Source organism: Typha angustifolia, chromosome 2, assembly GCF_048772165.1.
Source record: "Typha angustifolia cultivar Huaian chromosome 2, ASM4877216v1, whole genome shotgun sequence".
Classification (NCBI taxonomy): Eukaryota; Viridiplantae; Streptophyta; class Magnoliopsida; order Poales; family Typhaceae; genus Typha; species Typha angustifolia.
In genome coordinates this window covers 2005132-2024066 of record NC_133240.1, presented here as the reverse complement: position 1 = coordinate 2024066, position 18935 = coordinate 2005132, and the positions used below count along the sequence as shown (strand labels likewise).

The following is an 18935-nucleotide window of genomic DNA, read 5'->3' as shown; positions in this document are numbered from 1 at the left end:
CCTCCTTAGTTGGTTCATCATGATTAGGATGTTCAATATAAGCCAAATTTGGTTCATCGAGATTTTTGTGTTGAGAAATATCCTATGTTTAAAACGAATATGTCATAATTTTATAACTCACTCTTTTAAGCAAACACCATATATAAAGTAAAAACATGTATCTTATCATCAAATTCAACTAGTATATTATTAGTTTGGTCAATATCAGCTGACCTCCTCATTAATACTTTTATTTCAATTAACTCACATTCAAGAAAATTCACTCTTTCTCCTAATGTATAACGTTCTTCTATAGCTTTTTCTGCAATATATCAAGGTGAAGATACATCTCATGTTACATCTTAAAGTTGGGACCCAAACCTAGTCTACAAATATGGCCGTCTCTTTCTACACCAAATATTTGAGAATAGATGTTATTATGATTTTTCTCTTTTTCCACACCCTCTAGTTGGCTGGCGGCTATTTTTTTCATCTCAGACTAAAAATATATATAAATCTTATTTAGGACTTTATGTTAAAATAAAATAATGAAAAGAATTAATAGCGTATAAAACATGTCAATAATTAACATCTAATGTTAATTAGCTTTGTTAATAAGCTTTTAACAAAAAGACTATTGTTAATTGGTGGAGACCTTTAAAACAAGTCTAATTTTAAATTATTTTAGAGTTATATTAATTTTTTATTTTCAAATTAAACAATAAATATATTTAAGTTTAATTCTAAAACTATTTAATATTAATGTTATTTTGGCTTGTTTAGTTTGAGGCTAAGGTCCGAACTTAGATTAGTTGGTCTTATTTTATACTCTTAATTTTTTACTGAGTAAACTTAGTTAGGTATAAAAAAAATGTTTAATTACTGAAGTAGGATAGGAGTCCTTAAACTCAAACCAAACGAATTAAAGGTCTAGTTTTCCAACCATATTTTTTTTATTAAAGATAAATTAACATTACAAACTTTTACTAGTTATTTTAATATAGTATAAATATATCATATTATTTAATAAATAAAAAATTCAAGATAGAAAAACTGGATAGCACTCTAAAACTAATGCATCAAGCTCTAAAAGGGATTAAGCTCGGTATTTGGATCTTTGGAGCCCTCCATTGGAAATGCACTAAATAGGGTGTTAAATGCAAACTTCTCTATAAACAAAATCTACGAATCAAAGTATGTGACTCTCAAATTATCCACGAATGACGACAACGAAGTGGGCCCCATCGGATCTTAAAACAAGATCTGGGATATGTCCAAGCACCATCTCACCGTCCAATCCATATAATAAGTTCCGGGACAAATACACTAATCCAACGGCCGCAGACGTCGCTTGGTACATTCCAGGCGTCAGGCCACGACCCATTCTGCATACGTGTCAAGATCTCAACCTCTTGAGGGTACCCTCTCAGGTACATCGAACCTAGACGCCTTTCCGTCGCCCCTCTCTCCAAATGAAAGCCGATAGCCTCCAAGGTTTCATACAATTGGTTACTACCACAGCGTACGATTTACTGAGTTTCCGACAATCGACCTTGCATACGATCGTTTTTAAGCTCCATAAAAATCCCATAAAAGCGGAGCTACGCCGATCGTCCAATCCACACAACGCAACCAAATATTTATAATTTAAAAGCAATTCTTACCAATCCGAGATCTTTATCCATGGCTCCGAGCATGTCGATCGCCTTCTTCTCCGCCGATCCGGTCGCCGGGAAGCGGCGGCCATTGGCGGCTGCGGAGGAGCTGAGGCGGAGGAACGAGGAGTTGGAGAAGGAGGTGATGGAGGCGACGGCGAGGGAGGAGGCGACGAGGGTGGAGTTGGAGAAGACGAGGGAGAGGCTTCTAGCGGTGGAGGAGGCGGAGGAGCGGCTCTGCGCGCAGCTCGGCGATTTGGAGGCGGAGGCGGTGGTCCAGGCGAGGGAGTACAGGATCCAAGTCAAGGCGCTCGTGGAGGAGCTCGCCAGGGCGAGGAGGATGCTTGGCTGCGATGCCGGCGAGATCTCGATCGGAGAGGAATGGATCGGAAGATGATACTTTTTCTTACGGGCTGATGTTAAAGTGAATTGGGAGAGAGAGAAATTAAAAGAGTTTGATACTTTAATTTGGCATCGAAAACTTTTCCTTCATATATTATTTTGATTCGTCTTATTTGATTTGATTTTAATTTGATCGCCTTCGAAAATCGAAAAATGCGCGGGTTCTACGTGAATTCGCGCGCAAATAGAGTGGGCCCATGAATTTATGACAATAAATAATCGTAATTGAGGATGTTATACAACTGAAAGACGCCTTCGATGATTGGAGAAGTCGGGTAGTTGCGCGGATGGGAAGTAAATCTTTGCCATAGAACGATTTAGGACCTTTAAATTATTGTCGAATTTTACATTTATATTCTTATTTATTTGGGGCGAAATTACAGTTTAACCCCCTCCTGTTTCACGATGCCCCCCAATTGTTTGAATTTAATGCCGTTCACTCTCTCATTGACAGAAAGCTAAATTGACCAAATTCTCCCTATATTTTAAGTCATGAGTTGTGAAAAGTTCTCTTTCCAATTTTTTTTCTTCTCTTTTACTACTTATCTTTCATCCTCTACAGATTTAGGATTCAAGTTCTTTGATCCAGAGAAATCAGGTGGCATTTTGTTTACTTTTAGTTTTTCTTTTCTCTATTCTCTATTCTCATTATCCTCTAACAATTTCTTACACTGTGAACGTTAGGGTTTGATAAGGTATTGTCGATCTCTATTATAATCTCATTCAACTCCAAAAGAAAAGAATAGTATATACATTCTAATTCTATTCTTACCTTCGATTAATAAAAATAGTTGATTTGAGAATGTCTTTTTCTCTATGTAATAGATTTGGTCTTTTTCCTAAAATATGTATTACAGATTTTAAATCCGTAACGGATTCTTCTAAAATATACTTGTTTGAATTGTGTGGTCCCTACTGTTGTACATCTTGGCATCTATTCTTTGTGCGCACAGTTGGATTTTCTACAATATTATAATAATAGATTTCATAAGAATACAATTTTAAAGGATACCTCTAATTATTGTGGTACCCAATGTTGTACATTCTTTACATAATATGCTTTATGTTGTTAGTTTGTTCCCTAGAATTTTAATAGTGTCTTGTTGTACATTTTATCACCGCTGTCATCCCCTTTAAATTGTAATAATGCAGTTATTAATAGTCCCATTATGTTGGCAATGGTTTATTTTCTTTGGTTTCTATAAGGTTGAATAGTCGCCCTAATTTATATATATTGATATGAACGTAAATGGTAAAACCACTTTTGTAATGATTGACACTGGTGTAACCCACAACTTTATGCTGCTTATAGAGGCTAAATGGCTCGGCCTTAAACTAGAAAAAAATGATAGCCGTAAACTCCAAGTCTTGCTCTGTCTTAAGTATGGTAAAAGACGTTGAAATCCAACTTGACAAACTGACATAATGGTGACAAATTTTAATAACTTTTAATTTATTGTCAGTTTGGAATTCTTATTATTGTCAAAGTCATGTCAATGCCATATCTTGGAGCGGTGGAAATTTTGGACAAAGCTATATTATATGTTATGCAGACTAACAAATGTCAAAATGCATAAGACACTAATGACAATAAATAATAAGGGCATAGCTGAAGAACTACGAACGCGCGACCAAGTCAGTCGCACATTCTATAAGGAAGAATATGACATCCCATCAAAATTTTGGTCGAAATCAAAGTGTCACGATAGTCTAAGGACTTAAGCGATGCAATAACGAAGTCTGACTCAAGAAACACTATAATAATTAGACAAAACTTGATTTTATCCATTGTTGCTAGATAATCCCTGAGTTTATCCATTGGGTAATGGATAAGGATAAGAGATAACCATTCTTGATACTATCCTTAGTCTTCTAAATATCTTGAAAAGTCTTCTTTTTTATTTCTTACTTTAAACTATCTTTACTTCAATGATTACTTTATTTTACAAAAAAAGTGGAGTATCGTGCCGACTAGTAAACTGATCAAAAATGTTAAGTCTATGACATGATACTATTTTTCTTTGAAATTTAGAGACAATTCCAACATAGCAAAAATATATTTATTGATCGAATATAAGACCATATGCAATCAAGCTCAAAATCTCTATATTTACTGCACTCTAAAATTTTAAGCCACTATTTTAAATTATGCATGTATCCTTTATTTTATAATTTAATTACTTAATTAGTTTTACTAATCAATTTTAAAATTAAGTCTAATATTAAATTATTTTAGAGTTATCTTAAAATTTTAATTTTTCAAATATACAATAAATATTTTTTCTAGTTTATTATTTAAAGTCACAGATCCTAAAATTATTTGGATAATCCAAATGTGAACACTAAATATTAAAATATATCAAACATTAAATACATCATGTTAGGTTTTTATTGTTGGCAATTGTGTACAAAATATTTTAAGTATTTTTATACATGTACATGAGTTTTTATACAAGTCTAGAAAGTATTTGTTTTGATGGATTGCAAGATTAATGGTGAAAAGGTTACGAGTTCACACCGCGTTCATAGCGCGTTCATAAGACATTCACACAGACAGAGAGCAGTGTTCAGAAGCACGTTTGAACGCTTGCGTTCGCACAGACAGAAACACCGTGTTCGAACGCGGGTATATGCGTTCGCACAGATAGAAACACCGAGTTCACAAGCGCGTTCGAACACGGGTGCAAGCGTTCGCATAGACAGAAAGTGTTATTTATGCGCACGTTCGAACGCACTCGGGCCGCGTTCGAACGCACCTAAGAAGTTTGTCAAAAAGTTCAATAAATTCTTTCGGAAGCCAAACAAGTTGAATGCTGAAAAACTTGAGAAAAACAAAGCCTTTGTGAAAAAGAAGAATGCTGTGAGTTCGAATACTGAGGTGAGCAACAACAATGTCAAACAGAAAAATAAGAATTCTGAGAATAAAGTTTGATGTTTCGAATGTTCTGTTTTGGACACATCGCACAAGAATGCCCTAATCGTCTTAAGAGGAAAGGTAAAGCTATGAAAGTCACTTGGGATGACTCAGATGAATCTGATGATGATTCTGAGAAAGATGAAGAAAACTTTATAACTTTTGTCTTCTCTCTACTTAATACTGACTCTGTTGTTGATATTGATAATACAGATAATTAGGATATGTTACCAGTTGAGGAAGATGAATCTGAAATACAAAATACATATAATGACTTGTATCTGGAGTTGTTTAAACTCAAGAAAAGCAATCTTAGACTACTTCAACGACTCAAGGTAATCGAACCAGAAAAAAAAATCAATTTGAGGAGAAGTACAAATTGGAACTTGAACGTGTTAAAGACCTTTCTGAACAACTTGACAATGCGAAAAATAAGATGAAGGCTGATAAAATTGAACTAGAGCGATTGCAAAAGGAAGTGATATTTCTTAAAGGGAAGAACAAACTAGACAAGATTTTAAAGCTCAGATTTTTAGAAAAGACAGGTATGGTATTGGATACACTAGTAATTCAAATAATAATAAAACTATCTTTTATTTTTGCAGGTATACAAAAGCAAGAAAACTTGAGATCATCAACCGCATTTTCAAAGAAATCCTAGATAAATGTCTCTAAACTGAAGTTCAATCAACAAACCGGTAACTCTTTAGCAGCGCCAAAGGTAAACTTTAGTCACACTCAACAAAAGGTGAGTAGAAAAGGTTTTGTTCCGACATGCTATCATTGCGAGATTCTAGGGCATATTTGACCTTATTGTAATTTTTTGCAAAAACCTAGAAGTGCTTTCATTTATGGGGTGAAAACAAAGGCCATATGGGTTAAGAAAAGTGATTTGAAATGTTATGTTGTGTATACAACGTTGAAAGCTTTAAATTGGGACTTGTGGAATTTAGACATTGGTTGTTCAACACATATGTCGGGTAACAAGTCCTTATTTTCTAATCTCGATGAACATGAAAGGGGAGTTGTGACATTCAGAGATGGTAATTCATCTGAGGTAATAGGTAAAGGAAAGGTAAGTACTCTAATGGCTCCTATTCTTAAAAATGTTCTTTATGTTAAGGGCTTGAAAGCAAATCTATTGAGCATCAATCAATTTTGTGATGAAGATTATGAGGTAAAATTCTTCAAAAATGATTGTACTAGTCTAGATCATGATTGTAATGTTATATGTTATGGATTTAGAACATCTGATAATTGCTATGTTGTTGGAACTTCAGATAAACTGAAATGTAACAGTGCCTCTTTCGACATTGCAGATTTTTGGTATCAACGTCTTGGACATGTGAATCACAAGGAATTATTTAATTTGTCCAAACAAGAAGTGGTAAGAGGAATACCTAAGATGAAGGAAATGTCAAAAAGAGTGTGCGATTCGTGTCAAATTAGAAAATAAATTAGGATCTCACACAAGAAGGTAAATGCTACTACCATTGATTGTGTGTTACAATTAGTCCACATGGACTTAATGAGTCCAACAAAAATGGAAAGTCTTGGAGGTAAACGCTATATATTCTTAATGGTCGATGATTACTCCAGATATACCTGGGTTACCTTTTTACGTGAGAAGTCTGAAACCTTCGAAGTTTTTAAATCACTATGCTTGAAATTGCAGAATGAAAAATCTACTATCCTAGTTAGCATTCGTTCTGATCATGGTAGAGAATTTGAAAATAATTTTTTTTTCATATTTTGTGATTCTTTTGGTATTCAACATAAATTTTCAACTCCTATAACTCCTAAGGGTGTAAACGAGCCGAGCCTGAGCGAGCCAGCTGCTGCTCAGGCTCGGCTCGCCACAACATATTTAAAGTGAAAAAAAAGTTGAAATTGAATAACAAATTTTATCTGTAAATAAAATTTACATAAAAGCCAACCAAATTGACTATAAAATTTAAAATTAATCAGTGATTAGCAACCACACCCATTTCAAAACTTTTACCGGTAAATATAATAAAAGCCAACCAAATGAACTTAAATTATACAAAACCTTACTAAAGCCAACCAAATTATCATAACAATTGCAAAATATTAACATAGTACCATTCATCAAAATTTGGCTCAAAGCAATCACACCAATTTCAAAAATTTTACTAGTAAATATAACAAAAGCCAACCAAATGAATTTAACTTAAATTATACAAAACTTTAGCCAACCAAATTATCACACCAATTGCAAAATATTAACATATGGTAATTCATTAAAATTTGCCTCAGAACAAATCTAAATTTTGACATGACATCCAAATCATAAGTCTATCACTTGCTAAATATTACAATATAAAGTACTTAACTTATATCTTACCAAATATTACAACTAAATTTATTTGGCACCCTGAAGTCTCAACACTAAAAAGAAGCTTCATCCTATAACTACAAAAAAAAAAGGAAATAAGTTAATTGCAGCTTAAACATCATTGCAACTAGTATAAACAAACAATGATAGGGAAATTTAGAAAATTCAGTTGTTAATTGGTATGCCATGATCACTGAACATATAAAAGGAAAAGATCTTAGTTTAGCCTAATGGTTGATCATGGCATACCAATTAAGTCAAATAATACTTTTTAATATATCCTTACCTCTTCTATCATCTATGCAAATGAAAATGCTATACAAATAGAAAAGACATACAATATATGATACCTAAAGATTAAACTATATTTGGAATCCTCACAAACACATTATCCATCGCCGATACCTAAAGAAAATAAGATTATAAAAAAAAAGTTAGTAATAGTTTATAAAAGCATAAAATGAGAAAAATTTATTATGAGAAGTATAGTACACATATCCTAGAGGAGCTGATTTGTTTTTTTGATAATTCTCTAATCCAATTTCCTCCACATATTAAAGCATCCACTGTCTCGGAAGACAAAGAGCTTCGAAAATCATTTAGAACTCTACCGCCGGCGCTAAAAGCTGATTCGGATGCAACAGTGGTAATAGGAACCGAAAGGATATCTCGAGCCATCTTGGAAAGAATAGGAAATTTCAACATGTTTAGTCTCCACCATTCTAGAGCATCAAACTTGTCAATCAAACTTGTAGTCTGCACCTCTAAGTATATTTCTAATTTAGATTTCAGAGATTCAACTGCATTTGTTGATTTCAAAATTTTTTTAAACTCTGCTTGACCTTCTGATCCTTTAGCACCAATTAAGTCATCACTCTTATCAAGTTGAGATCTATCATTCATTCCATTATTTTCACCTGATGCATTCTCAAGTTCGTATGATTCAAAAATAGTATACAATACTCAGTGGACCATTTGCATGTTTATTTGAGCTTCTGCAAAGCAATATATTTTTGGAAAACAAAAGTTAATAAGCTTCATTTTGTATCGGGGATCTAATACTGCTGCCACTGCCAATAACATATCACATTCTTCCCAATACTTATCAAATTTTTTTCTCATTTCTATAACCATATCCTTCAAAAAGTAGAATTCACTTTCACATCCTTTGTTTAAAGCTTCTTTCACTTTCCATAAATCAATCAAAAATAGATTTGCAGTAGGATATGAACTTCCCGATATAATTTGAGTAACATCATAAATTTATTTTAAAAATTCACAGACTTTTGTAGCTTTAAACCAATCATCGTCTAAAGGTAGCCATTTGTAATTTACATCTCTCGTTGTATATTGTTTAAAAAATTTTTGATACACAAAAGCATGCTCTAACATAACATATGTAGAATTCCAACGAGTTGCAACAACCAAAGCTAAACCCTTAGAAGTAGGAACAGAGAGTTGTCTTGCAATTTCACCAAACTTATACATACGCGAAGGACTCTTTTTTAAGTAAGTAATACTGCATCTGATATTTTCAATGACATCTTGAATGACATGAATCCCATCTTGAACAACTAGATTTAAAATGTGAGCACAACATCTAACATGAAAAATAAACCCCTTGAAGCACAATTTATCTCTAACTTGAAAGTTATTCATAATAGTCTTAGCAGCAACATCATTGGCGGAGGCATTGTCTAAGGTAATAGTTGATACTTTATCCTCTATTCCCCAAGCAATTAAACAATCAATAATAGCATATGAAATAACAACTCCAGTGTGTGGAGGTTCCAATTGACAAAAGTTGATAATGCGTTTTTGTAAAGTCCAATCAGAATCAACAAAATGAGCAGTTAAAGACATATACCCAATATTTTGATTTGAGGTCTATAAATCTGAAGTCAAACTAATTCTATTAGTTTCTTTCAAAAGCAATTTCACTTCTTTTGCAGATTCATATACTTTCATAACATCACTTCTCATTGTGTTTCTAGAAATCCATTCATAACGTGGATTAAGAACCTTCAGAAGAATATTGAACCATGTATGCTCAACCATATTAAAAAGATACTCATGTACCATCATCATTTTTGCTATTATTTCTCTTACCATATTTTGGTTGTATCCTAATGAAATAATTTTGAGATAATTTTCTTCTATAGTTAAAGTCCCAATAACACTAGATGCAGAAGCAAAAGGAACTTTTTTTTGTCCTTTGCCTACCAAACCAGTGCAAAATTTCACATGTATTTTTATGTGTGAAATTGTGCCTTGCTTAGGAACATTAAATAATGACGGGCAATTATTACATCGATACTTTTCTACCTCTTCTCCATTTTCTTTCACCTTAACCCGCTTGACATACAACCATACATCAGAAGTTCTTCTTCTCCCTTTCATTTGACTATTACTTTCTTCTTCCTTGTTAGTTTCATTATCCTCTTCACCAATATCAATTTCAATAGGTTCATTTTCACTAACAGCATCGAAAGATTCTTAGTTACTGACTCTAACATCTACATAAAAAAATAAAAAACAAAAACAGAAATACTACTTAAATTTTTATAATACTTAATTAGTAAAAACAAAAATAGATATCATAGATACAGTTAATCGCCAAGGGAAACAGCATATCAAATCATCTACAAGGACATACTTTTTGTCCAAAAGATGATATCAAATCTAAGAATTCAAAAGAACAATAAGATATAATCTAGAAACCTAGTTTCATTTGGTTTATCTTTGGTAGAGGGATTACTGTTAAATTTTATATATTTAAAGTTAGACCGCCTTAGTAGTGTCGTCTAAGCGCTATGTGGTGGGGTGACCCTTGATTACTTTTAATCAAGGGGCAATTCATCACCATCTAACAAGTGACCCGTGATTTCTGGAAACCAAAATGCCAAGCAATATAAACTATGCCAAACCAAGTGAACATAAGAAAGCAAAGTCAATAAACTTTTGCAATCTTATGAAAGAAGCCACAACAGGTTACCATAATTTATCAAGATAAAACCATTGAATTATGTGCAATCAAAAGATGCATCTTTTTAGCTACTAAAACTGAAGGCATATGCTAATGAGCAGCAAAATATGTAGCTCCCATGTAATTTTTTATTATAAAACAGGATGTCAATAAAATTTAAATATCCAACAGTCGAATGTATGCATTTGAATTATAGCAACTTGTAAAAAATATGCATTTCAACACATTTCCTTCCAATAGGCTGACTTTGCTTAACATATTTCTGCCCACTGAGCTCAAAATTAGATCTTCGATACTGTTATCAAATATGATAACATTTTCTTTTTGAAGCTGTAGGGCATGGCACAACTATATGAATAAATTAAACTACCATAGTATGAAGAAAATCTCATCATCGTAAGTTGTCATCCTGAAGAGCAGAGAAACGGGACTTTGTCAAAGCCTATGATCATGCTAATTATTTCTCCTGGCATCATGCAGGACTAATGTAAAGAATCATCACAGCTAAAAATCAAGCATCTGTTTCCTTTTTGGAGCTCACTAAAATAAATTTGAGCAAACAAAAATAATACTTAATTCTGGTTTTCAGAATCCTTTCAGCCTACGATTCTAGTATGAATATCTTAAGAACCTGGCTCTGTAGCTTAGAGATGCATCCTAAAAAGATGAGCAGAAGTAGAGAATCATAAATCTATTATGTATGTCACATGATAATTCTCTAAAAAGGTGGTGTATCTAGTATTGATTCATTACGGGGCATGAAAATTACAAAGCTTCATCATGGTGCATGCAGAAAATGCAGTGTAGTTTGCAAAGTTATCAAAGAGCTTATAGAAGAATATCTTTTATATGATGGCTAGGTGCAGGTCATCTCCAAAGAACTTGAAGAGGCATATTCACTACAACTAGCCGCTTACCAACTGGAGCACTGGAACCTATTAGAATATTTTAACATAATTATTTACACGACGCCAATCTGCCAACAGCACCAATTCCACATGCCTATACTCACGAAAGGAGACCAAACAATAATCCAGTAAATTACCAAGGAAACCCAGCAATCTGATGGCAAGGGAAAAGCGAGCTTCTAAAAGCTAATGCCGAGAACCACAAGGGGTATGCCAAGTTTCCTTTCACATAAACCTCCATCTAAACCCTACCTTTCCGATCATACATCATAATTTTATTCTGCATTGCCATAAAAATTACATCCTTCGTCTAGCTAACTGGAAATGCACTATATGACTACTATATGACCTCAATATACCCCAAAACAATCTTTGAACCTATTTAGGGTCTAAAGATAAATTTTAGGAATTAAATTGAAGTCTTTTGGCACAAGATATTGGAGGAGGATGGTAGAGGATACCTCTTGCCAGCTGATGGAGGAGGATGACGCGGCGGCTTAGAGAAGAAAGGTGAGGCGACGATGCGGCGGCGACGGCTTGGAGAAGGAAGGTGAGGCGGAGCTTACAGGAGAACACTGTCACGGGAGGAGGATGATGCGGCATGCGTTTTGGAGAAGGAATGTGAGAACTTAGATTTGGGGATTTGGGTTTTATAATTTACTTTTATACCGAGCCGATCGAGCCGAGCCTGAGCGAGCCGGCTTCAGCTCAGGCTTAGCTCGATATTGATTTCGAGCCTCTTTCAGCAGCTCGGGCTCGGCTCAGCTCTGACCGAGCCGAGCCGAACTCGAGCTCCATTCAAGCCGAGCCCGAGCCGAGCCCGAGTTGCTCGACAAGCTTGACACCCCTGATAACTCCACAACAGAACGGGATTATGAAAAGAAAGAACCGAGTTGTGCAAGAAATGGCTAGGGTTATGCTTCACACTAAAAAGGTTCCTCAAAGGTTTTGGGCTGAGGCGGTCAATACAGCGGTACATGTGATAAATCGTGTTTATCTAAGACCAGGTACAAAAATGATTGCATATGAAATCTAGAAAGGTAAGAAACCTAGTGTTAAATATTTTCGAGTATTTGGTAGCAAATACTATATCTTGCGTGATCGAGAACATTTAACAAAATTTGACATTAGGAGTTGTGAGTGCATTTTCTTAAGGTACTCTAATAATAGCAGAGCCTACAGTGTATTCAATCTTTACACTTTTACTGCTATGGAATCAGCTAATGTTATTATAGATGAATCGACTGTTGATATAACTGAAGCTACTCCTATTCTTGTTCCTGCAAGTACACATGACAAAGACATTGGAAAGGAGCTTGATCTGAAAATTGATAAACAGGACGAGGACAAGGTTGAAATGAACAAAGATGACTGCAACGTACTAGAACCATCTGCTAGAGTGAAACTAAATCATCCACAATTGCAAGTGATTGGAGACGTGAATGAACCAATGAAGATAAGACAACATATCCAAAGTGAGGTATCATTTACTTGTTATACATCTTCTTTTGAACCTAAAAATATGAAGGAAGCATTGTTAGACAATTCTTGGGTGAATGCTATGCATGAGGAATTAGAGCAATTTTCTAGGAATGATGTTTGGTATTTGTTCCTAGACCTAAGAATATGAACGTAATTGGAACAAAATGGATATATAAAAATAAAAGTGATGAACATGGCAATATAGTTCGAAATAAAGCCAGACTAGTAGCACAGGGATACACTCAGGTTGAAGGTATAGATTTTGATGAGACATTTGCTCTTGTTGCTAGATTAGACTCTATTCGTATACTGCTTGCCATTACTTGTTATTTAAAATTTAAATTATTTCAAATGGATCTTGAAAGGTATCCTGAATGAAGATGTTTATGTGGAACAACCTAAGGGTTTCGAATATCATAAATTTTCTTCTCATGTTTTTAAATTGAAAAAGGCTCTTTACGAGCTAAAACAAGCTCCAAGAGCTTGATATGAGAAGTTGAGGGGGAGTGGATAAGACATTGTTCATTAGACGTGAGAACAAGAGTTTAGTTGTGGCATAAATATATGTGGATGATATTATCTTCGGGGTAACGAGTCAATTTTTAGCTGAGGAGTTTGCAGATCTCATGCACAGTCATTTTGATATGAGCATGATGGGTGAGTTGAAGTTCTTTCTGGGACTTCAAATTACTCAATTGGAGAGAGGGATTTTTATCGCTCAAACCAAGTATGCTAAGGATCTTGTGTCTAAATTCGGTTTAGAAAATGTAAAACATGCTAGAACTCCTATGAGTACAACTACCAAACTAGGTAAAAATATTTCAGGAAAAAGTGTTGATCAAACACTATATAGGAGCATGATTGGTAGTCTTTTGTACTTAACTGCTAGTAGACCAGATATTGCATTTAGCGTTGGTGTGCGTGCTAAGTTTCAGTCTGAACCTAAGGAGGCATATTTGTTTGTTGTAAAACGTATCATAAAATATATCAGTGGCACAGTTGATTTAAGTATCTGGTTTACTTATGACTCGAGTGCTATCATATCGAGATACACGAATTCTGATTGGGCAGGTTCATATGATGACAGAAAAAGTATATCAGGTGGATGTTTTTATGTTGGAAACAATCTGGTTGCTTGGCACAGTAAGAAACAAAACTCGATATCTTTATTTACTGCGGAAGTCGAGTACATTGCAGTAGGGAGTAGTTGTTCTCAGTTATTATGGGTGAAACAGATGGTCAAGGATTATGGCATTGAACAAGATACTATGGTGTTTTATTGTGACAACATGAGTGCTATTAATAAATCAAAAAATCATGTTCAATACTCGTATACAAAACATATTGATATCCGACATTATTTTTATACGCAAGTTAGTTGAAGACAAAATAATAGCACTGGAATATGTTTAGACGGAGAAACAGTTGGGAGATTTGTTTACAAATCCTTTGGATATACAGAGATTTGAGTATCTTCGTACTTCTTTAGGGATTTGTGCTTTGGACTGATTTTTTCTATTTGTGTTTTGGTTTGTGAGTTTTTTTAATTTAATTTTATTTTTTTTAGGTTTTCTTTTACTCTGAAATTTTCTCTTTGGTTTTAATTTCAGATTTGTCGAGAGTTTTATTATTTTATAAAAAAAATTGATGCACTTCTAGATTCAAAAAAAAAATTTCTTGACATATAAATATGGTTTTTTTTTCTTGATTATGAGTTATTATAGTCAATTTTGTCATCTTGTAGTATATTGTTTCATTTCTTATTTATTCACTCTCTCAACTTCTATATTAATTAAACTAAATTTAATGTACTCATAACATATGTATATTCTTGAGTGAGTATGACATCATGAAATATTTTTTTAAATAGCTCACTATTGATTTTGATTTGCACAGTTTAACATCATGCTTAGTCATCAACAGTGTGTTCATAAAAGATTAATGAAAAGGGTTACAATGAGTTAGTGTGAAAGCCATCTTGTTTAGAGTCCAGTTTGATTTAGTACATTGTTTACAAATTCAAAAATGAATGATATATGTGAATATCTACTTGCACATTGTTTGATATGTACTATAAGAAAATGGCTATTTACTCATGTGTAAAAGCTATCATTGCACCTATATGGTTTCAGTAAAACAAATTACAGGAAAAATTCCTGTCATGTTATGGAGAATAAGTCGAAAAGTGCAAATTTAAATACTAAGTCGGTTTGATTACTGTGTTGCATCATTGTTTAAATAGGAAAGTTTGTTTAAGAAGATTGTTTCATGTTATCTATACTCAACTTGTATAAATATATTGTTATGATCAATTAAGATTAATTTAAATTTGAGTGTTGCATTAGAATTGATTATAATATGCTCTTGATGATCTGATTGATCTGTGTATGATTTATTTCATTTGATTGTCATATTCTATGTCTTGAATGTATTTTGAATTTTTAGAATTGCATCTCCAAAAAGATTTTTTTTGAGTTTTTACTAATTTAAAAAAAATGGCGTTTGAACGCAAATTTTTGAGTTCGAACGCGCGGACTGGTGCGTTCAAACGCACTTGGAGGTTCTTTAAATATTGCGTCGGAACCTAAGGGTTTTCATCTTCCATCTTCCAAACCCTAGAAACCCTTCATTTCCTCTCTCCCAAATCTTCAAGATCTCTACATTTTTCATCAAATTTTTCACTTCAAACCCTTTTAAAGGGTTGTTCTCCTCCGGATCTAGAGTCTTTCGACCGAAACTTCAAGTTTTTCTTCACTTTTTGCGAGGTATGATCGTCCATCAAATTTCTTATTTTTATTCATTTTAGCCTCTTGATCTTGGTTGATTTCATGCGTTTTCGAGTTTTGATCACGTTAGAGTTTATATTTTACTGTTTCTTGAGCGATTGAACGTGTCACATTTGCTTTTTCTAGTGGAAGATGGATTTCACTTAGGGCTTTCATGGTTTCTACGATTTTTTGGTTTTCTTATTATTTTTTTGTATGCTTTGGGCATGTGTTGAATTTTGTGCCTTTTTTCTCTCTCTAGAATGCCTAAAAAAGCTGCAGTTTCTAAGAGGCCAAGGCCGCCTTCCTCCCTAACTTCGGCTCCCAAGTTTTTTTCATCCACTACTACAGGGAAATACAAACAAAATTTTGTCACTCATCCGATTATCTGTGAAAGGCCAATTGTCATTTCTGATTTTTGTGCCTTAGGGATAGAGCAGATATTTACTAAGCGAGGATGGCTGTCAGTATGTCGGATGGATGGGACAGCATATGTAGAGGTTGTCCGGGAGTTTTTTAGCAATGCCACTGTTTTGGTACGTTGTATACGGTCCACCGTACGTGGGGTTTCTGTATACTTGGACTCTGATGTAATTGCATGTCACACCTTATTTCTCTCTACACCATCACTCCCAAAACTCGACATTCAAGTATCAGTCAGGATCAGGACTTCCTCCTTCATGTGATGCTGTCAGGGATTTCTATTGATTTGGCTGTCATAATATACGATTCTATTTTGACGGCTGCAAAGAAAGAAGCCCCTCGTGAAGGTTTGCCGTTTGGTATTTTTATTACCAAACTGTGCACTCGGAGTGGGGTGAGAGTGGATGCCACAGAAGCTTCTCTTACTACACAAAAATCATTGGATCAAATAACAATTAAGAGGAGTCTAGCTCATGATCAACTGTCTCCTTACAGCCGACCTCCTCTTCCGCCGTTGGACGTCCATCACACCGCAATAGTTCTACTGATAGTTCTAACGATGATTCATATCACCCTGAGGGGAGTTACCACAGTTCTTTGACAGGTTTGATCAGCTTAGCACTTAGGTGCAGGACTTACATTTGGCCGTGAATGATTTACGGGCTGAGCAAGCTCGTTAGGGGACCATGCTCGACTCCGTGTTGTCGATTTTTCATCGTCAATTTCCTCCTAGTTCTTAGTCTTTGGAAAGTTGTTTCAAAAGGGGGAGAGTTAGATGTGATCGGAGTGAGTTTATTAGGAGTTTTAGGAGGAGTTTACTGGTGTAGGGGGAGGAGTTTACTAGTGTAGGGGGCGTTTACTGGTTGAGAACTTATGTTTGCTTGAGAACTTGTGAACTTGTGTTTACTTGTGAACTTGTGTTTGCTTGAAATCTTATGTTTGCTTGATAACTTGTATTTGAATTGTTTTTCACTTCAAGTTATTTTCACTTGATCTTAGATTAGTATATTTTTTTATTTGCAGGGATTGAAGTGCTAAATCTTCTAGACTTGTTGAATGCTCATTTAGGATTCTTTGTAATAACTTGTAATCTAGATGTTTTGTCACAAATTGCCAAATGGGAAGATTGTTAGGTTTTTATCGTTGACAATTGTGTACAAAATATTCTAAGTGTTTTTATACATTAGTTTTTATACAAGTCTAGAAAGTATTTGTTTTGATGGATTGCAAGATTAATGGTGAAAAGGTTACGAGTTCACACTGCATTCACAGGGCGTCACACAGACAGAGAGTAGTGTTCACAAGCGCGTTCGAACACGGGTATATGCGTTCGCACAGACAAAAACACCGTGTTCACGAGCACGTTAGAATACAGGTATATGCATTTGCACAGACAAAAACACCGCGTTCACAAGTGCGTTCGAACGCGGGTATATTTGTTCGCATAGACAAAAACACCGCATTCACAAGCACGTTCGAACGTGGATGCAAGCGTTCGCACAGACAGAAAGTGTTGTTTATGCGCATGTTTGAACGCAATCATGGCCATTCGAACGCACCTGAGATTAAGTCAGGCCGTTCGAATGCACTCGGGCCGCGTTCGAACGAACCTAAGAAGTTTGCAATTTTTGGACTTTCGTGAGTACGGATTAGACTTGGATTTGGCTCTATCTTAAAGATGATATTTAAGTATTGTGATGCCCTAACTCTTGTGGTGTTGAATTAAGCAATTTTGAAAGAGACTTCTTAAGGCTACATCGATTCTTCAACTAACAAGGTCTTATTCTTCTATAAAGCTTAATCTTTCGTCTTAAGGGCTATCTAGACGAAAGATCAATCTTGAGGGTTACTAAGGTTGGATATCAATCACAAGAAGCAGTGAATCGTGGGTTCTAGCAAGCAATACTGAAAAGAACAAAGTCGTGAGGATCGAAGATTTGTCTTGTGAGTCAGTTTTGTAACTGCTACTATTTTAGTGATTGGTTTGATCCGAGTTTTGATCCGTAGTTTTTTTTCGTTTAGGTTTTTCCACGTTAAAATCTTGGCGTTCATCTCTACTTTCATTTTCAATATTTCTTTCGACTTTTACTTAAGCAAACGAGTGATATCATTGCGTAGGATTTAGATACATACGTGTGTTTAGGTGGTTTTTTCACATCAAATAAAAAATATTTAAAAACATTTTTTCATTAATTTAAAAGAAGTATATTTCTTTTAATTTTTTAAAATTATCTATTTAGAATTACTTTTAAAATTATTGAATATTGATCTTATTTTAAAGATCGTGATGAGGTTTTAACCATATTTTTTTATTAACAATACAATGTTAACGAGACCTATTAATTAATTTAAATATAATATAGAAATATATTTTTTTTATATAACTAAATACTAAATATAGTGCATTAGAGTGCACTAGACTCTTAGCTCTATATTTGGAAGCTCTATATTTAGAGTCTGGGTTCCAAATATAGGGCTAATAGTTGGAGATGCTCAACAAACATATGAGATAGAGTATCAAGCTTGAGAGGAATAATAAAATCTTTCATAGCGAGTATGAAAGCAGGGTTTATATAATAAAAGTTATTCAAAGTGAAGATGCTGCTAGTAAAGTAAGAAAAATGCTCCGTTAAAATGATGAAGACCTAATGATAGTGCTAGGAGTAAACAAATAGTGCTCAAATCACATTCGAAGCTATATCTTTGCTCTGGATATAGATTCAGATACAGATATTGAGCGGATAGTAAAATTTAAAATTATATCCTAACTAAATGGATATAAAAAGTTTCTAGATTGATCGGATCTTAAACAGATGCAAAAACAAATCGGATGCCTATTAAATATTAAACAAATACTAATATGTACTAGATATGAATTGGATCTTACTTGGAAACGGATCTTTCAACTAAATAGGCATCAGATAAGAACCAAACAGATTAAAATTAGCCCCTTATGCTGTCATTAAGTCAAGGGATTACGATACACCCCATATTGGACCATATATCAATGTCACCATAAATTTGGCCCCTTATCCTCTAACACAAGTTGGACCAAGAATTATAAG

At 34.3% G+C, this 18935-nt stretch overlaps 1 protein-coding gene and 1 pseudogene across 1 annotated transcript; one reads left to right on the top strand and one right to left on the bottom strand.

Moving 5' to 3' along the window:
* The first annotated feature begins 1587 nt into the window (after positions 1-1587).
* On the top strand, positions 1588-2130 carry LOC140772226 (protein RESPONSE TO LOW SULFUR 1-like). The gene has a single exon (XM_073114193.1). The coding sequence runs from the start codon at positions 1663-1665 to the stop codon at positions 2029-2031; it is 369 nt and encodes a 122-aa protein (XP_072970294.1). The 5' UTR covers positions 1588-1662; the 3' UTR covers positions 2032-2130.
* Positions 2131-7663: 5533 nt separating this feature from the next.
* Positions 7664-9418, bottom strand: LOC140772966 (zinc finger BED domain-containing protein RICESLEEPER 2-like; annotated as a pseudogene).
* Positions 9419-18935: the final 9517 nt, after the last annotated feature.